Below are 21,700 nucleotides of genomic sequence, written 5' to 3' on the forward strand. Positions count from 1 at the left end.
GACCCTGCATTTTCATTTAAAGTGCATATTACTAAGGTCACAAGGGTATCTTTCTTCTACCTACGTAACATTGCTTGACAAAAACCTTTGCTCTGCCTATCTGGTGCTGAAATATTGGCAGAAGCCTTTAATTAATGAAGAGTCTACTACTGTAGGAATTTACAGGGGTATTTTATAGGACAGCAGGCTTCAGTGCAGTACTGCATGTCCATAATTATGTGACTCACTTGCTGAAAGCACTCTGCATCAGACACTAACCTTCTGTTAAAATCAGAGTGGTATTTAAGGTTCTCATGCTCATTGGAGTATCTCTGTGTCCTGGTTTTACTGGATGAAGCTGCTATGTTTTTTTCCTCATTCATTTTTGTCATGAATATTGTATGTTTATTATTATTCAGTATAAATAAAATTGCATTATTAGCCTTAAAGTGCTAAAAAACTTCACCTACCTTCTACTTTAGAAAAGATGTAAACTTATTTCAGACTTGACAACTAACATCTGTAACAAATACTGAAATGTAGATTAGATAGTAATCCATGTTTTTTTTCACAAATGACAACAACCTATTTGACAAATAGGTATATATTTTTTACTTATTTCTGAGAACATGGCAGCATTTCTTGACTAGCCTCCCTAATAATTTGGCAGTTATAATTGTTAAACTTTTACATTTATAAGAATAGGCAAAGCAGATTACATAATGTGAAATTTCTGGTTATATTGTCCCTAATATGTCATGCTGTATTTTTGTAGTTTTATGTTTTTCATGTATTTAGCCTTTTCTATTTTTTCTATTTCTATGTCCATTTTGTGTGCATTATGTGCACAATTTGAAAATAAGTACTGAAAATATTTGTATGTATACAGTTTCCAATAAACTGTTATAAAAAGTCTGGGAAAGATTAAAAGAAGTGTTGTGTGCTTACTGGAAACAAGTTCTGATTTAAGAATGATTTTAGGGAGTTTAAAGAAACAACTGGGGGGTTAATTAAAAAAAAACCCAGATTGAGAGGCGGACAAAGCTTTGTCTCATACAGCAGCTGTTTTCAGCCCTGTTCCCATTTTTCAGTTAATTAGAATTAATAACATGGCGTTATTAATTAGCATGAATGCTAAAACAATTTCTGGGCTGCCTACCTGTCCACATCTAAGTGTGTAGAATGTGAACAACTGAACCTGTGCAGAGATCTTTATTTTTGTTGTATTTTTATAAAACTTATATTTTGAAAGTTTTTTTGGTTTAATGTTTTTCCATTTAGTACCTAGACATGATCAGTAGATAAAATACAGTACGCTTTGAGCCAGAAGCAATAAGTCCTGTTTTTTCCTGTAGAAATATTAGTGTGCAAGATTGGATTGGCTGTGGGCATTCATAAAATGGAATTCTGAGCTCTTACAAAATGTTTACAAACATAAAACATTTGACAAGACACTTACAGTAAAGGCTGTTTATTGATTAGGTGACAGTTCTGTATTTCCTTATTCCAACGGAATATTCCAAGCAGTCTCTTCCTGACTCGTTCTGTGCACCGTGTTTTCTCGAGACCTGCTGTGTGAGGTGTCCTGAACTTGTCCAAAAGCACTATCCAGGATTGGGGCTCACTTTATTGCCATGTTACACGTTGATTTGAACTTTACGTGAAAGAGATGATTAGCTTGTTTTAGCTTGCTTCAGAATAAACATAATCAAATCTTCATCACACATACTGTACAAAGTATTTCAAGTGGAAAAGGTTATCTGTTCAGTAACCCAAAGATTTGCTGCAGTGCTTAATCTGATTTGTAAGGAATAAGGTAAGCATGATGATCCACCCAAAAACCTAAGACTTAATCACTAATTTATGATGGGTCTGTGCGGATAAAATAAATTAAAAAATCATATTCTTTGTATGCGTACAGTAGATTTAAATTAACAGTATAGAAACGTCATTGGCAGTCATAACAGATTTTTAGACTTCCAAGAAATTAATTATTATTTAGTGTAAATAACAGACCATTTCAAAATGCAAAACAATTATTTGAAATAAAGACATGTAATACAAGATATTCCTAATATTCCTGCAAAGTTTTAAAAGGATAAAATCACGTACAATAGAATACATAGTACTATAAACCATTTTGTATAATATATAAAAATAGTGTATATTATACAGTATATAAAATCTACATTTTTTTTCTTCCACTGGTGAGCATGGACTTAATTTGTTAGCAGCCTCTAGTAAAACATTATTTTTTACCTTTAAGGTGTAAATTACTGAAACACTGTAAAACTATTTTTCCAATCAACATTTTTACTGCCCCAGAAAGATATGTTTTATTAGGAGACTTGAAGTAGTTGAGGAATATTTTGGGTCACCTCATGTTCAATTGTTTGCATTATACAGTCACACGATCTCCATTCTTAGGTATGAGTTACAACATACTATAACTACACGATGACATATGATACTGAAATTGAACACTGCAATACATTTGCCCTTTACACATAAATAAGGACTTTGAAAAAAGGAACTGATGTAAGCTGTTAGTGAAATATCCCTTTTATAAAAAGAACATATTATTTCTTGTACCATATCATCAGGTTAGAGGCACCTTCTTAGAGACTAAAGCTATCATGGAAATCCTTGCAATTACATTCCCTGCTTTCTGATATACCCCATTAGTAAAAAAAAAAAGTTGAACAAGAATTATTGTATTTTACAACTGCTGAGAAATAAATTTCTTAAAGGTTCTCTAAAAACATCAGCTGTGTTGAGAAAATAAACATGGCAAGAATACATAGGGTGCAATGTAGTTTTTCCCATATGTAGTGCTTAAATATAAAATTTAATTTTTTCATGTTTCAGTTTCTCTTTCGAGACAATTGCCATAATTAAAAGAAAAGGCAAACAATAAACAATCCATGAAATCAGTAAACAGCAGCAAACTACAGCAGATACTATATTTGCTGTAAATTAACAAGAGTAGCTTTCATTTAAAAAAATTACAAACTACGCTTACTACATAAACATTAGTGAAAGAATGCCGATTCAGTGTTGAAAATGCAGCAGGCTATTTTACATCTCATTTTTACAAAATGCCCACATTTGCAACAAAAGTTAAAACGCACTTCAGGTATAACAGCCATGTTGTTGAAGCTGATAACCTGGCTTCTTTCAAGAAACGACTGGATGAAATCTTCGGGTCAACTGGCTACTAATGGATGAACCAAATAGCCTACTCTCTTTTGTAATGTTTCTTATGTTCTTACACAATAAAATTAAATTAAATACTACCACATTTTTTCCAATACTATCATGTTACAGCGTTCCCTCAAAGGACTTCATAACCAGTTAAAACAAACACAACAAAACACAATGATTCTGAGTCTTTAAAGTGAACTTCTTATAGCTCTGTGCTTATAGTTTGCTTTTTCATTCCAAAGAGCTCATATGGAAAACAAAATATGTTCACAAGCATACAAAATTGACCTTTCAAAGAAGACAACGTTATGTAGCTCAGTAAAAAAATAAAGGCTTTCAAAAACACAAAATGAAAACAAGTTGTCGCTGAGTTTTTTAGAATTAAAAAAAAACAGTAAAGTTTCTGACATGAAATTCTTAATTTTAGATATCTCAATGCACCAGTGAAATTCGATTTAGATTTGAAAAAAAATATATACATCAATGAATAATTCTGTGGTAAACTTAAAAAAAAAGTCCAGGAAATTTACTAAGGAAGCTGAATAACACTAGAAGCTGGTGCTGAACCATGCAGTAGTAATGACTTGTTACGTGTAAACAAAACAAAAACGCCATGATTACTGTTTGCCTTTGCTTTCTGCCCAAGCTGGGGCGAGGGACTGTTCATAGCAGCATTGACTCTTGCATGGTGTACCCATCAGCAGGGTGTCTGTAGTGTTGTCCACTAAAGGCGGCTGGATGCTGCTGTCTTGTTGGAGCCTGTGGTTCTGGATAGGAAGTTCTGTAATGGAGGGACCCATCCACAGGCACTGCCGAATAGCTGAAGTCGTCAACCGGGGACATCTGTGCCCTTTGGAAACTTGGGGACCTTGGCATGCTCGCCATGTAACGGGCATCAGCCTCCGGGCTCGGGTGCCACTGCCGCCCCTGGCTCTCCTGTCTGTAAAGGGGTGTCTGGTCTGGGCGTCTTCTGCCGTCTTGCACATAGTCAACAGATGGATACACCTGTCTTCCTAGGAGCTTGGTCGGCTGTCTCGGACAGTTGCTGGAATTAACAGAATCGTACTGTGCGCTGCTCTCTGCAGGCATAACGACAATTCGGTTAGGCTGGGAAGAGCTGGAAAACTGCCTGTTGTAGGCAGCGTAAGAATTCATGTATGTCTTTTCAGGAGGCAGGCCAATGGGTACATGTGGCATTAAACCATACTGCTTATCGTCAGGCTTGACATCCACAATGCTGTTGTACTGCGGCTGGTAGGGCGGAGGAGCCTGTCCAGGTCGGCCGGGGGAATACTGCTGCGAGTTCCCATGATATGTAGGGGGGTTGGAGTAAGACAGAGGAGGGGCTTTACCTGCGGATCTTTGGTCTTGACTTTCAAACGTCAAAGTGTGCTTCTGAGCTCTCTGTGGTCCACTAGCACCAATGCCGCTCAACATTTTCGTGGGACTAGCCGAATTCGGTGACTGACTGCCGAAAGACTCGTTCCGAGGACTTCGAGATTTGGGCCGTTCCAGCAGCTCCTCAGCGTGGTTCTCGAAGTCGTGCTCGGAGCCCGGGACGTTGTCATACTGCGATGCGTTGGATCCCCTTTTGGTCTCGTCAACGATTAAACTTCTAGGCTTTGGCCGCACAAAGAACAACTCGTCGGGGCTAGACGGAGAGCTGGCACCACCGTAATTGGCGGCCCTGCCTCTCCCATCAGGGACAGACTTTGCAGCCGACTCTGAAAGTTTTATTTCGGAGGGTTTATTCCACCTCGGAGCAAAGTCTTTCCTCGTGCTCGAAGTGGCATTAGAGTTATGGTTAGCAGTAGCGTTGTTGAGTCTCGAGTGGTCCTGAGCCACGGTCTTGGGCGGCAGTACGATGCCCTGTTTTCGTAGCTCCGCTTCTGATGGACGATGTGACCGCGCATCCCGTCGGTCTGCCTTGTGCTGCTTCGAGGATCTCTCAAAAGAGTCTCTCCGTGCCCTGCTGCTGGCCTGCCTCTCCCTGGCCCTCTCAGGCGAGGCACTCGAGACCTTGCTGTTGGAGGAGTGCCCCTCCAGATGAGTGCTGTTGCTCTGTCCGTTGACCACGTGATTGGAAATGACTGGCTGCGGTTCGGGTGGCAGCTGCCCAAGCGTCTTCTTTGGAAATTCATCCTCTTTACCTAAGAGATAAAAATGTAATAGGGGGTTAAGTTGAACTCTGTGGGTTTTCACCACAGATATTTAGAAAAACACATATACATTATGATATTACAAACCCAATTGTTTTAATTGTATCTGTGGGATAAAGCATAAAATCATAACGAAGCTGACAAAGAAGCTACATTCCGATATCACCAAAATGTATAATTAAATCTGACTTATCATGGCCAACTGCCACAAAGACTTCAAACACAGAACCTGTGATTTCTCCTGGTTGGATCAGAAGATTTTGGTTCTTACAGAAGAAACATAATATGTTATGTTCTATTGTACAATAATCACTTGTAAATTTGTACATTTGTTTTCATTTTTTCATTTCCAAATGAAGGTTCATTATGACTGGAATGAATCAAGTCTAACTTCAAAAAGTAAAACAAGCCATACATTTTAATTAGAAACCGATTAACAGTTTCATATAAAGGGATTAAAAATACTGCTTACTCTGTCTCACCACTCACTCAACAAAGTATACAGCATGGAAGAGTGCATTACCTGCTTAAAATAAAGCTTATTATTTTGTTTCTTAGGTAAAATGAATGAATAAAAGTGGAATGCTCAAAACACAAAATACAATAACATAGTTCAGGAAACAGATGGCTTTAAAAAACAAAAAAGGTGAAAAAGGTGGAAACTATGGAGAAGTGCATTTAGAAGTGAGAACAGGAAGAAAGTCTTTCTGCAAAGGATTGTGGGAGTATGGAACAAGTTACACAGGTTGTTGAAGTTAATACCCTGGTTTCTTTCAAGCATTGTCTAGATGAGGTCCTTCCAATTAGCCAGGCTTATCCATAACCACTTACTACATGTCTTTAAATTAGTTACACAAGCACTAAAATGTGATATCAACAGGATACAAGATCTGACAGAACTTTCCGATTGGAAATTTACATGCTTATGTGAAGTCACAGGTGGGAAAAATTTACAGAACATACAAATCATCACTTCTTCATTAGATAATTTTTTTTTTCAAATTGGTCTAATTCATTTTAAACACAATTCTCAACATAATCAGGTACTGTAGGGGAAAGAAGAGAAGGTGCACAGGACAAAAACTAGAAAAGACTAAAATCCCTAATGACCACTTGGCATGGCAGATAGCTAGATGTAAAACTCAATTTCTTAAAATAATTTGAAATGACACGAAACAGAATTAAGATCGTGCATACAACTTTTTCACAAATTGCACAGCCAACAGAAGTTAATTTCTTACTCTAAAAAGGAGCAGAAATGTCACAAAATCTTTGTAAGCCTGTCCTTAAACCGTACATAATCCTTTTTGATGCTACTGTTCAAGATTTCAAGGCGTTTCCTCAAATTATTAAAACAATTGTTTCAAAATAAAGCACCACAATTTTGAGGACACCGAAATTTCCATCACAATGGCTACATTTTTTTAAAACATCCTCTTTGGAAACTATAATTTAGCAGTTTACAAGTTTAGCAGTTTAAACAAAAGCTTCTCATTTCACATAAAAACTTATTTTAACATTCCTGTGGAAAAAAAGACCCAGTGTGTGCAAAACAGAGTGAAATGCTTTGTTTTAACACTGAATGACTTGAACACAGTGCTTCTCACGATTCAAAGTGATGTGGTTCAATACATCTGCTCAAAAAGCATGAAGATCAAAAGTGTCTCTAGAAGCATGCTAATGATATGAAATCTGGCTAATGTTTTTCTGTATGAGGCTCATCAAATTTAAAATGTGTAGAATCCAAGAGGAATAAAAAATGATGTATTGTAATTATGGTTAATGACAGCAGTAATTCAGACAATTTCAGATCACTCAGTTTGTACCCTGAATGTGTAATTGTGGCTTTAGCTCATCAGCTGAACCACTTACAGGAAGATAACTGTTGTTAACATTTTATTTTTTTTTGTTCTGCATAAGACCTCGTGCCCTTATGTTTGAAGGGATGAAAACTGACAACTGAATAACTGGACATATGGTATGGAACTTCAAGTTGGGAACAATGCAGACTGAAACAGAAATGACAACATGTAACAGTTTTGCCCACCAGCCATTGTTGTACGGGGGGATGTGAGTTCCAGGCTGTTTAAGACTTTTGCAGGCTAGCAATGAATCAAGAGAGGAAGAAAATAAAAATAAAGCAGAGAGGTTAATGACAGAATAGCCAATTCCTAATAGTGGATAAGGAGATTTTTAAAAAACTTTTAATGTTTATTGGTTGGTAAGTGAGATTACACAGCCACCTATTTTAATATGTATACATGTCTCCTCTATTCAGATATGGACTATTTGAATTTTTCTATATAAAAAAGCAGATACTTCACTACATTAACTGCTATACATTTTACAGCTCATTCTTCAAATCATACTCGGACTATGAACTCAAAATGCAACTTTTTCCCCTCAATAGGTAACCCCTTTAGAAGCATTCTTTAGGAATCAATGTGTAGAAATAAATGTCTCACATGGACTTTCAAATACAAAAGGGTAAAACTATCTGCTCAACCTGAATATTAGAAAAGGGCTTATGATATTCACAGTTCTATGGGAAAGCTTGGTTCAACATAAACCAGGAAACTGCCTCTTGCCACTGAAAACCTCTCGAGAAACAAAGATGTGATTTTGCACGTTATTGCCACCTAGTGGACAGCAGACAGAACTGAGAAAATCTGATTTGGATCCAAGTACAAATGTGCCTGAAATCACAGAAGCCAAATGTTGAATGAGCTTAATATATTTTTCGCTGCTGAAAAATTTCGCTCAATAATTCAATTATTGCATTCAATAAGCTTTTTGGAGTGGGTTTGTTTATGTGTAGGGCCACAAGTGGTATACTTAGTTAAAACAGGAAATTGTGCCAGGTGCACATAGTCCCAAAAACCCAGTTGTGCCAAGACGTCTTTTACACAAAATGGTGTTTATTTGTCAATGTTCCTGGTATATACCGCAACATTGTTACTTCCAAATTTAAAACATCTGTTGTATGTCATCTAGTCTCTAAATCCTGATACTACACAGTCTCCCACATAAATCTCAAATTAAGATTTTGACCGGGACCCACAAGACCATGTAACACTGGTCACTCTGTTCTCAAATCTATGGAGCTGATTTACGGCTGGGTTGTTTTTGGATTTGGAACTGGTTAATTGATACAAGTAAGGCGTACAGATAAGGAGTGTGATTGGGGGTTGCAGGCAGAGTACCTAATGTGTCAGGACCTTATCAATGATTTAGGGTCTGGTATAGTCAACAAAGTTGCTAAGTTTGCAGATGAAACTAAAATAGAAGAGTTTCCATAATCAAGACAGGGCAAACGCCTGGCACATGTTTTCACCTTTAATGAAAACAAGTGCAGTCTTAAATGCTGGTAGAAGAAACAAACTATAAACATAAGACAGGAAAACACTTTGAATTTATAAAAGTACATTTCAAAATATCTTTTATAGACAAAAAGTGGACCCAATAATAACGGCAAACAGAGAAGTACAACAGGATGCATTCCCAGACTGGACAACTCAGAGCAAATTAATCATTTTTGTTTTGAACAGTGAGGTGTCCAAGTTGACCCCATTCAAATCCTCTTAAGGCTAGACACAAACCAGAGGACGCAAGTGGAAACTATGGCCAGGCACATTTAAAACCAGGAACAGGTGGCACGTTTTGCACAAAGGGTTGTGGGAGTCAGGAAGGAGCTACAAAGCTGTTGAAGGTGATTCCTGAAGGAGTCCAGGGTAGGAGCCAGATGAGGTTATTGGATCAACGAAAACATTTGTGATCAGAACCGCGCAAACCAGACTGGCACAACAGGCCTTTAGCGGGTGATAAAAATGTTTTTTCTTCTTAGGGCCCTAACCCTAACTAAGCATGCTTAGTCTGGACTATGCTGCCAGGATTTTTTTTTCCATTTGTTAAACTGAACGTCGGCATGTTAATGAAATGAAAAGTTAAGCCCGGTGCATCTCTCTCGGCAAGAAGTAAACAAATCTCTGGGCGTGTTCCTGCTTTGAAAATGTCGCCGTCCCGCCCAAAACAAACACAAAAATAAATGGAGTGGAAATATACTTTACCAGGGGGTGGCAATTCCAGCTTTGCCCGTCTCAGCTCTGACATGGAGTTCTGCAGCTGCTCAATCACAAAGTCGTCCTCGAAGAAGAAGTCTTTAGACAAAGTCACCTGCAGGAACTCCACCAGCTCCTCCATGGACAGCTTTGTCAAGTGCTCTGCAATGGAAAACACGGACATGTATTCACGGCAAGCCCTCTGTGGTACAGGTCTACTTAACTTGGCTGACGTTTCCCCCTGTGACTCAAATTTAACAGTAAAAGCGCAGAGTAAACTGTGTGGTAACAAAAAGGTCAGATGTGCAATAACAAGTCGTAGCAGCTGTAGGAGTAGCTGTTTAACACTAAATAAATGAAATGTTGACTATAGCAATAACTTGATTTAATTTGTAAATTCACATAAAATGATGTCTTTTACACAAAATGGTGTTTATTTGTAAATGTTCCTGATATATATCGCAACATTGTCACTTCCAAATGTAAAACATCTGTTGTATTGCATCTAGTCTCAAATCTATCTCTAAATCTTGACACCACACTGTCTCCCACATACAGTAAATCTCAAATGAAGACTTAAGGATTCAGATTAATTGTCAAATTAAGAACTGGAGCCAAAAAAACTCTCCCAAAACTCCTATTAAACTAACATTAATATTGATTGATTTAGAAATCAAAAGGGAACTTCTCATGTTGCAAAAAATACCTTTTCAAATTACAATTAATCCTACTATATTCACACAGTAAGGACATCTGAAGTAGACATTTAACAATAAGCAGAAATAAACTAGTGTGTAAGTAATTTAACCTCCCTTCATTATAAATTCATTTGCAGAAGACAACAGATTTTATCTAAACTGGGCCTGAAAAAATACGGTAGTAAACAGGTCCTGATGATGTCTTTATCAAGCAATAGGACACTTTAGTGCGAAAAAAGACCCAAAGAGTTTATTACAAAGTTATATGAAACAAGAGCTGTATGACTCCATGGTAGCAAACAAAATCTAATCAGATGAGGCAGCTTTGCCTTTTATGAAGTCTCTGTAATATTCCGGAGTCTCATGGATAAAATAAAAATTGGGAGCACATAGTGCAGTTGATTTAGGAAGCAATCTGCAAACAAATGATACAAGCCACTCGTGCATCATTGCTCTCTTCTGAATACTTGTTCAAGAGCTGCACAAGGCCAGGTCATTTAAGAACATGGACTGCAGCAGAATAGTATTGTTTTGAGCTCTGTAAATGTTGTGCTATCTAACTAATACATTGAAACAAAAGCAATCTGACAGTTACCGAAGCTCTGGGGAAGCCAAAGCATTGTATTAATTCAGTTTCTGCTACAGTCTGATGTACAAGTTACCTGTTGTAGCGTGCTAAACCTATTACATCAAATTACATCAGTATTACATCAAATTAAAGTAAAATATTGAACATATAAATCCTGATATATAAAAAGTAGCTGCATACAAAGTATCTAAAATTTTTAAGGAGGGAGTGGGTTGTGTTGTATTTGAGAATAATCCAGGGGGTATCGTCTTACTTTTGTGGAGTTTAAGGATAGTGTAAGACATGGCTGTAAGAACCCTTTCTCCTTCTAGGATGTAAATGTCCCATATCCTTAGGGTCAAAGTAAAAGGAGTCTGCAAGACAGAGATGGAAAACAACATTTCAATCACGATAAACAGTTTTCATGATCTGAATCTCTACTTCTCCACTTTGTTTTGTTATGTTGCGCATCAAAAAAACAAGTCACGGCTGCAATAAATTCTAAAACTTGTTAAAAACAAAATTACAGAACAGTGGAGAAATGGGTCAATTCATTCTGCTGATTATAATTTGTCATCAACAGGGTTGAGATGATCTACTGTGAAAGTCACAAGCTAGTGGCTTGTGTGGCTCCTGGCCCAGGTTGCAGATACGATCTGGAGGGATTCTGTCCAGTTTCTTGACGGGTATGCTCACTGATTTACGAGCGCTATTTGTTACATGTCATCGAAGGCTCATCCCTCAGATGTTCAATTGGGCTCAAGTAGTATGACAGTCACATTTCGCAAAAGATGTGTGAGGATGTGTTTTGCCCTGCTTTAATGTTGTCACACCAGGCTGATCCTGGTGATCTCCAAGCCCATTGTTTCTCATTTCACCTCTGACGGCCACGACCACTCTAATCTCTCCGTCTGTGTTCTCAAAGACGGTTTTCCGAACTCATACATCAGAAAGACCACCGAAACTAAAATTATTCTGCAGCTAGGATCACACATTCTCCCTTCCCTTAACGACAGATTACTGTTCTTTTAAATTTTCTCCATTCATTGGAAGTTTCATTTCACACCTCTCTGCACCCATTCTGACTTCACACCTCTTGATTGGCCTCTCTTTCTGTCCCCTGCTCCCGCCTCTCACTCCTCCTCCCTCTCAACCTTTGTTCTCCCGCTACTTTACCTTTGCCTACTGCCCGGTCTCTCTCACACCTGCACACCTGAAGAAGGCTCCACGGCCGAAACGTTGTGTTCTCTTTCTTCTTTTTTTCAGCATGGAATAAACCTATTACTTGTTCCTTTGCAGCCTACGCATGCTGACGCAGCTACCCACCTGAACTATCTTTTTTTATGTTCAGTATATACTTAGTCTGAAATCTGAACCCTTTGGGTATACAGTTACTATAAGACAGCCACTGTAGAATTCAACAGTACATGGTCCCCATTGCAACACATTATCAGTTAGGACACACTCAGTCTGCTTTAAAGAGTAGTGTCCAAACCAAGCCTATACGGTCTTAACTGGTAATACTACATGAACAAAAACAGACATACTGTATGTTGACAATACACACATATATAAAATCATTCTTATTATGATTTTAAATGAAATGATGAGTGTTAAGACTATAAAGGCCCACAGCCACCCATGCTTCATTAATTAAAAGCACTCTAAATTACTTTGTCATTTAGTAGTTCCACAGACAAAACATTTTCCGGGTTGTTTAAAAAAATACTTCAGGACAATAAAGAATTGGAAGGTAAATAAAGCACCTACTCTATCCAGGAAACACTGAAAGAACCACTTCATGGTGTAAAGGCTGGTGTAAACTTCTTGGGAGTCCTGCGAAAATAAAATCCAAAAGGCCTTTACTGTGTCCCTTCAGAAGACCCTGTCCGCTAAGAAAAACACGACAGAGACCTCACATGGAATCGAGCAGTTCCATTTTCAACACAGGAAATTTTAAAGTTTAAAAAGAGGGTAACAGGACACGCCAATGCTCAAATATCTTCTAATTATCATCCTGTTCCTTTTGCCCTTCTGGTTTAAAGGACATTTCTTGTTGAGTCAACGTCAAAATCAGTAAATTCTTAGAACTCTCCAAAAACTGTAACAATCAGTGATTATTATATTGTTTAAAATTTGCAAGTAGTTACATGCTTATATATCAGCTTCTCACAGGGCAGCCCAAATCCTTGTAACACCAGTGTTTGCTGACTTCTAACTCCCTATAACTCAACTGAACTCATTCATTTTAATTTGATCTTTTTATGGTTTTCAGTCATAAAAGAGACTGAGTTACTGACAAATGTGTTGGCCCCTGGATGGACTGGTGAGGATACTGAGAAATGTCAATGCTGACTCTGATGTTTTTGATCTTGACAGGTATTGTTTTTACTGATGTTGTTAATGTTGTCACAACTGACTTTTTAAAAGGATGGGATAAAAAATTCAGGTGTGGCTATGCTCAGAAGCATTGGCATTTATGACTGTAAAATCAGTAAGTGTAAAAACGGTATTTGGAAAATCAATCACAGATTCTATTTAGTCGCTGAGAACTGATTTGAAAAGAGTCCGCAAACACTGACATCTCAACCAGCTATGGATGGGAAGCCCTGCTGTAGAAGTAATTTGGTTTTATTTCATAAAAATAGAGTCGTCAAATTAAAACAAAGATGAAATGGAGCAATTTGGGCTATACAAAGTAAAAAGTAAATCATTATACACAGAAACTAAAAAAAAGAGAAGAAGAAAAACAAAATCAGCAAACAGCAGTGTTCTGCTGAACATCAGCCCTACAACTCTGATCTTTCTGATTTACCAAGTGTTGCTTCAGTTTAGGCATCATCTTTTTCAATATGCGGTCATGGTGCTCTTGAAACCTCATCAGCTTGGGAAACCCAGGAACAAAAAATCCTGAAATTGAGAAGTAGTTGTACATCTTGTAAAAAAAACAACAAACATTTGTAGGTACTTCAGTTACTAGTGTTCAATTCGATCATAGCATCCTGCCATTAAATCGAGAGATATTAGATGGTATGAGGGCAGCACCACTATATGTGCAACACTATAGAAAACTGTAGTTCAAGGATTCTTGAATATCTATCAAGGAAAGATGTTTTACTGAATGCCCAAGGCTAAAAACATTAGCATCTTGTAGTATCTAGTATTTTTGCAATTTGTGATCTTCTATTTGATACGAAATACAAACACAATCAAGAAGAGGTTAAATGTGTTTATAAATGTATCTGTACCCATCTATATCTTATGGTCATCTACTATACAGTCAGACATCTATTTACAGTACCCAGAAATACAGACAGTTTCAAAGAGCTACCAGAATAAGGAATACTGTAAAATGTATATAGGCTCTATACACATACATTAAGTGTATGACCATATTTATAAAGACATCTTTTACAGCATGTCTATGTTGGTCATCAAAAGTATTCACCCTCCCTTTTGTTTTACATTTTATTGTGTTTTAATATGGAATTGTAATGTATTTAATGGGGAGTTTTTGATATTGATTGATAGAAAACCCTTCTGTCAAAGTGAAAACAAAATTCTACAGATCCTCCTAAATTACATATAAATATAAAACAGAAAATATGTGATTGGTAAGTATTTCCATTGCATATCCCTTTATTTAGGGAAAAAGGGAAGAAGATAAGCTGTGCTAAATTGGGCCTCATTCCTTGATAGTTCACAAGCTCCCACGCAGCTGCTATCTTGTGGTGGGTTATTGTACTTCAAAACCAAGTTGCAAGATTTAGATTTTTAAATGTTACCCATTGATTCTAAATTTAATCTAAACTTGATTGAAGAATTGAATGTGTGAATGTTGCTTTTGATCTTGAGATAATTCTGAGAAGAGTTAATCATTAATATTTTCACTTGAATCTCGTTTGTCTGCAGACTTCAGACGTGTATTTGGCTATTGTATCTGTTAACTTCGTGCATTTAATCTTATTGCATATTCTGGGTTTTTAAAAAATAGATATTTGGTACCTGCTTTAAACTGATCTCCGAGTTTAGCTGGGAACAGCGCACCCATGCATTTTACAAGAAAACTGTCAAATTAAATTTGATAACATTTGCTGTTATTGAAATAACAAAATCAGGATATCACTTATAATATCAAACCACTTTTTAAATTCAAGATTCCCAATTATTTTTCTAATTCACTTTGTCAGCCACAGTTAACGTTTTACTTTGATGTGCACCCAGAAATATCACGTGATAACAGTCACTTAATTATAAATTTAAAAATGACTCCGCCCTCCTGCAGTTTTAAAGCTACCAGAGCCAACTTGATAAAATCAAAGCACAGGAATGTTCACTTTAATGACTCTGGATCTACGAAATGAGGTTGAGCAGCTCTTTACCGTGCATTGCATGTTTCTGTCCAGACAGAAGTTTAACCAGGGCCCAGAAGGCATCCTCTTCATTCATATAGATGAGGAGCAGAGCTGTGATCTGGCTCATTCCCTGACAGTATCCAACCTCCTGTGGAGAGAACACCAACACAGTAATTACGTCTTCTCCTTCAGACGTTTTCCTGCACAACAAATGGAAAATCAAAGAAATGCCAGAAATGGAAGCAGAGGGTGTCCAGGATTTACACCATTAAAAATATATTTACTTTGAATTTACTGCCAACAGATTAGAGTTGTCAGAAAAGTTACCTCACCAGTACAGACACTGATAAGAGAGAAAGATTAAGATTGTAAGGGTACAGTAAAGGTGACAGAAGAAGCCATAAATTGTATCGTCAAATGCCATTATGCTTCACTTCACAAAGATTTTTCACTGAAACTGAAGAACTGTAACTGAACCCTAAATCCAAAGTCATCACATTTTAACATCTCAGCACTTGGGTGTGGGTTTTCTCTTTCTCTTTTCTTCTTCTGCAGAGACTATTATCAAATATCACAAATAGTTATATGCACTATTTTTTAAAACCTAATATACTGTTAGTACTTTTGGTATTAACGATATTTTAGATACTTTACCAAAATACTACATAATGCACAGGTCAGATGTTTGGAAGTAACAGATGTTACACAGAATTTGAGGAGTTTTGTTTTTAAACACAATAAAAGTTACTAATGAGAGGAGGCCATTCAGACCACCCAAACATTTTGGTTGCTAGTAACTAAATGATCAAAGATCTCATCCAGTCATTTCTAGAAAAAGCTTCAATAACATGGCTAGGTAACTTGTTTCAGACCTGCACAAGCCCTTCTGTAAAGAAGTGCCTTGTGTTCTCATTTTTAAATGCATTTCCTTCTAGTTTTGTCTTGTGTCCCCTGGTTTGTGATTTGCTATATATTCTGAAAAAGTCCACAGGGTTTAGTCAGTGCTTTTTGCTTACTTAGAGCAAAAAGATTACTTAGGTGAAGTAATCACCTAAGATTAGTTAGGTGAAGTAATCTCTTAGTCTTCCTAAAACGTCCAGACTAAAATGCTTCAGTTAATTCAGCCTGATTCCAGAGCAGCAGCATCTTTTTAGAGCATGGTGACCAAAACACCGTGTACAGTATTAAAGCACCACATTCTTTACAGTGTTATTTACAGCCAAAATGTCAACACAATGCTGCATTGCTCACTTGTAAATGCAGAATTCTGACATTCTCATATAATGTGCAAAAACCTCCCCAAGTAATGACTTCTAGCATATGAAGTCATACACTGAACATGACGTATGCGTCTTCAGTTTGTACCTTGCACAATTCCATTAACGTAGCAAATAATGTGCTCGTGCATGTAATCCAACATTACCCAGACACCACCTCCTTACCAACCAGCAATTTCTGGAAATGTTACAATAATTTGTGCTAACTAGACGGGCATTTGATATATTCAAACGCAAAATGCATTTCAAGTGCTGTAAAATGGACCGCTGAAGTACTTAGTAAGAAGATTTTTATTTTGAAAGAATTTTTTTTCTCTAAGTTGAAAAACAAGTAAGCTATTCACTTTCTCAGTCTTTGCCCGCTTCAATGTTGCCAAGAAATGATTAGGGCTCCCTGTTGAAATGAAGCAAATAAAACACTATCTAATTCATTGTATTCAGTGCCTTGTTTTCCTTGAGCAGCCCTCTCTGAAGTCAATCGTACTAAGACAATATCTATTTTTTCCACTATTTGTTAAGAGTTGCCAAGAAACTTAGAAGCTGGGCGCCTGAGGAATAAGGTTCAATTCATTCCCACCTCCAGTACTTCTGTATATCATTTGTACCTTCCAAACTTTTATCTCTAAAGTTTTATTTAATCTAGTTTTCATCTAGTTTATTAATACAAGCATACCATCTGTTAGATTGGACACTGTAGCTTAAACATTAAGAATTAAAGTAGGCATAGCCTATTAAAAAGAAGAAATTTCAGTGAGCTCTATAAAATGTTCAGTATAGCAGACTGGAGATCACCAGAGAGATCCCTCAAGAGAGGGACTGATACTGCGGTGCTGACGATGAGATCTTTAATAATTCATAGGTTCAGAACAGATTTTCAGTGACATGCTCTTTTGTGCAAGCACTATAACGAGACGAAAGCAGAACCCAACAAAGAGCACAGACAAACTAGATCATAACAGGCATGAGATTCAAAAAGCACAAAAGAGGTAGAAAAGAAACAGCTTTGCAGAGTTGCCGATGTGGCAAACTAGAAGAATACATGACATAAGCGGAGCTAGGAAATTTAGCAGTGAAAGCAGCTTCATCCATTTCATCTGAGCAGGAATGCTGTTGTTACGATGTGTAGCCCAAGGCTTTACTGCGCCACCCACACAAACACAATTAATACCAGAATAATGCTCTCCATGTGGTAGGATGGGCATGAAGCTAACAGCTGACAGCGATCAATTTCTGTGTTACAAAGGCACTTTTCAATTTGAAGACCACACATTAGTTTTCAATTAATGTTCTCTCCATGAAGAACAATTCAAACTCTTAAGTGCTCAATAAATAATAAATAAGATTATGAAATATTCAGACCAGCAGTGTAAACATCACTTACTGTGTTATACATGGAATAAGCCGTTAGGACATGAAATAAGGCTTGTTGCCTGTGAATTAAAAAAAAAAATGGAAAAAGTTATTTTTTAAAATACAAGTGTAATAAACTAGACCAATTAAGTTAAAATTCCTGAATTCCTCCACTAATACTAACCAGAAACTAAACACCTTATTTTAGGGAAGCTGTTTTACAGAAACTGGAGCAGGATGAACATACAGTATAGCCAGAAATTTGAGAGCTGCATTAACTAGAATTTTACAGGCCAAAAAAACAAATGAAAGAAGCCATCTGCGTGTCACTATAACAAGGAAAAAAGATCCTCATTTTTACAGTATGCAGCACATTTTTAACCTTAAAGCAGTTATAACTGCATATAACCGCATTTAAAGAGACATCTGCCCTACTACTGTTTTCTCTTGATTATGTTTCCATTAAGTTCAGTAATTTTAAGAAGCATTTGCCAAAACTATACATATAGCTATGGTATATAGAGTACTGGTAAGATTTCCTGAAATGAAGGACATATTACACACTACGGATTAATAATTCTTGTATATAGATGATGTGCCCTAGTATAGTATTATACACATCCATGTTATGAAAGCCATCATTTGTCAAACAACCCCTCATAAAATTCCACAAAGCTTGAAGCCTAGAGAGAAATGCCTTGATAACACTGTGGAATTGTAAATATGTTAACAAAGATTGCAAACGGGAATTGGAGACCATTTGGTCTACAGTATGTAGCCTGCTCGTCTTATAATAGCTAAATGACCCAAGGGTCTAATCTAGCTGTTTCTTGAAAGAAGCAAAGGTACTGGCTTCAACAACGTGGCTGAGTAGCTTGTTCCATGCTCCCACTCTTTGCGTAAAGCAATGCAATTTGAAATTTCCTTTCCAAGAGACAAAATGTTCACATGACAGAAAAACAGAAATGAAATTTGTAGTTAATGCTTGCTGCTCAACTTCATGTTTCAATCAGTGCTGCTTAAGGTTTCGTTAGAGTGGTTCAATGTCAGAGAAAGCTCAGCTTCTTAGAGATTAATTCACATCTAGATTACCATAAAATTAAAATGGTTTTAATGCAACCAGACGGGTATCAACAACCTTAACCAAATACTACTATTGTGTCATTCACACGTCCAAAGTAACCAAGGTTGCTGGGGTATTTAAACAGAACAATTACTGCTATAAACAGGTAGAATCAGATGGTATTTTCAAATGACTACATTAATACAACAAGGACGATTTCAGTTTTCATCCAGAAACTGTATGGCCAATGTAGCAATTTTTTTTAGAAATTATGGACAGCTGTGTCCACCAACCATAATTACAGAAAAGGTATATAAATATTCTGCCAATCTGCCCTGTGCCACAAGAACTCTACTCAAATCTGTCTGCAAACTTTGACTCCTCTTTTGCATTTTAATGCTTGACTGGTCTTCCTTGTTCTTCTCAATCTGCACAATATTCTTCCTTGAGATGGTGCACAATCAGTAGAACTAGTTCTTAGAAATGTATGGCATGCCTTGCCTTTACATATTATTGAGCTCAGCAAAGCAAGACTCTTATGTGACCCTTCCCTCCTTGTGATTATTTGTATTATATTATAAAAGGCAACATCTATTGTTTTTCTTCTGTGTTGAGAGATGTCAAGAAAATTGAAAGAGAAAACTTGATGCACTCTTATTCTGTCACTATAATGCTCTGTTTATGGAATTATAAAAAAAACAATTTTTATGAGTCAGAAGTTCTTCGGTAAACCAAGCAATCGTATTTAGAAATGACTCCTTAATTGAGGCACAAAATGCTATTTCATGGTACAATGAATAGCAATAAAAAAGTCCCTTTTGACAAATATACATCACACAAATTCTCCTTTAACAATAACCCTTTTATAATGATGTTTCTTGATAATATGCCAGAACTACAAATTTATTGTCAAGTGAAAATTGTTTAAATGAATATTTATGGCTATAGTTTTTTGTGAATAAATGTAAAACATTGAGATTCTTGATCAAGAAAAGGAAACGTGAAACATCTTGATCGTAAAGAACATATCTGAACTAGAGGGTTTTACTTCACATGGTTACATGTTCCCATAAGAACAACTTAATTGATTTTCTTTGTTTATTTCCAGGATGAATAAGAAGGAAATCACAGAGAGGAAACACCAGGACAGGCACAGTGAGAAGACATGCGACAGGAACATCACAATTACCCTGTGGTGAAGCAAATATTTTTCACAGCTCCCCATTATCTTCATGCAACATGCACAGTGTAGGGGCTACACATACTGTATAATTATTATCACCGTAGGAATTGACTAGGCTTTTTAATTGCTGTTTGTACAACTCAGTGGTGCCTTGAGGTGGGAGAAGATATCAGTAGAACAGTGAGAATATCAGACCATGGTTGGGCAGTCCTGGTACTGGAGTGCCTGTTTGTCTGCAGGTTTTCATTCTAACTAGGATCATAATGACCTGAAACAGCCCATTATTGGCTTAATGGGTCCAATTTAATAACTTGCAATTCGCTTTGCACCGGTGATAGAATCACTCAGTGGCCCGAAGGCATTTACCCAGCTGAGCAGAGAATTGCTCAAGGATCAAAGATGTCAAGTCCTGCACAAAAAGAAGATGCATCAAACTCATCTCAATACTGGATTGTGTTTGGCTCATCAATAAGTATTCAAAGTATTTGATTTCTCCAATTGGTGCAAATAGACCATGAAGTTCATATAGAGCAAGACCAGATGAATCTTAGTGGGTTGTTATCCCACTCAAGTTGAAGAGAAGAACAATATTACCTGACCGGTATACCGTAACTTCTTACAATGAAGGCTCAGCACTAACCTTCATGAATTGCATTCAGGCCTAAGAAAAGACCCAAGGGAACACCTGTCTAATCTCACAGAAAATACAATTTAATTCTCACTGAGGTCTCTTATTTATATTCTTAAAATGAGACGAAATCCTGGTGGAATTGCTTTGTGTGAAACTGTAGTGCTGTAAACTGGTCATATTTCTATAAGTTTTTCAATGTCAGGTGTCACACAAGACTCCACATTTAAACACAAACTACACCTAGACATAACTGAAGCATGATATGTCTCACAATGAGTAACACACAGTATAGCTCTTAGAAGTGTATAAATCAGTCTTGTTTTATAAGATGGGAGATTTAATAAGCACTGTGAGCACTCAGTGATTTTATTTATATACAAGGAATCAGATTGTGTATGAGGGGTGGTGAATCCTGGGCACCTGGCCAGTTGGGTTTTGACCAAGTATTGATGATTTGTTCAATTAGGTGGTTTGGAACCCATCTGTAAAGAAAATCCCGACACCCTGTAGCCCTCAAGGGCCACTGTTGACTATTCTCGACTTAACTGAATTAATTTACTAAATTGATCAAAACGAACATGTTCCAGGTCTTTGCATATTGATGAAAGACCTGTTAGAACATGGCTGTTCATTACCAGGAGGAGCCTATAATACATTATACAACAAATACATACAGTAGAAAGACAAGCTTGATCTAGTTTTACTATTTACTAGTTATGGGTATACAACACTGTCTGATAACTATAATGACTCTTATGTTGGATATGGAATGAACAAATTGATCTAATCATCATTATCCCTTTTCAATTTATTTCACAGACCCCCCCATCTTCAGTTTGTCAAATCTAGGGTGCTCTCTCAAACTTCCTAATATAAAATTCCATTCCATCTTTCACAAGGCCTCCCAGTTGGTTATCACCTTTTCTCCTGGAATCCTGGGAAGATATTTATGTGCCATCAGTTACTCTTTAGCCTTGATTTCCCACTCAAGAGTCTTGAAGACTTCTTCCAAAGCTTCTGTAAACAGCTTGGGGGAAATACTACCCTGACACCTTGTTAGTCATCAATGGTGCTGAATCCATCTCAAAATCCTGTTTGTTCTTTTAGCCGAGAGAAATCCAGCATCCTCTGCAGTCTGTTGTGAGGTTTTCAGTGACCGCTTTGCTGCTTTTATT

General features: G+C 37.0%; 1 protein-coding gene across 3 annotated transcripts in view; it reads right to left on the bottom strand.

Moving 5' to 3' along the window:
• Positions 1-1,434: 1,434 nt before the first annotated feature.
• usp6nl (USP6 N-terminal like) overlaps positions 1,435-21,700 on the bottom strand; it is an 87,275-nt gene continuing 67,009 nt past the window's right edge. For all 3 annotated transcript variants that reach the window (XM_015352406.2, XM_006633298.3, XM_015352405.2), the window contains 7 exons: positions 17,680-17,728; positions 15,049-15,169; positions 13,482-13,576; positions 12,437-12,502; positions 10,941-11,040; positions 9,410-9,562; positions 1,435-5,333 (listed from right to left, as the gene is read on the bottom strand). In XM_015352406.2, the coding sequence (XP_015207892.2) occupies positions 3,847-5,333; positions 9,410-9,562; positions 10,941-11,040; positions 12,437-12,502; positions 13,482-13,576; positions 15,049-15,169; positions 17,680-17,728 (2,071 nt within the window). In that variant the 3' untranslated portion in view covers positions 1,435-3,846. The remainder of the gene's footprint in view (positions 5,334-9,409; positions 9,563-10,940; positions 11,041-12,436; positions 12,503-13,481; positions 13,577-15,048; positions 15,170-17,679; positions 17,729-21,700) is intronic.

Source organism: Lepisosteus oculatus, chromosome 7, assembly GCF_040954835.1.
Source record: "Lepisosteus oculatus isolate fLepOcu1 chromosome 7, fLepOcu1.hap2, whole genome shotgun sequence".
In the NCBI taxonomy this organism is placed as follows: Eukaryota; Metazoa; Chordata; class Actinopteri; order Semionotiformes; family Lepisosteidae; genus Lepisosteus; species Lepisosteus oculatus.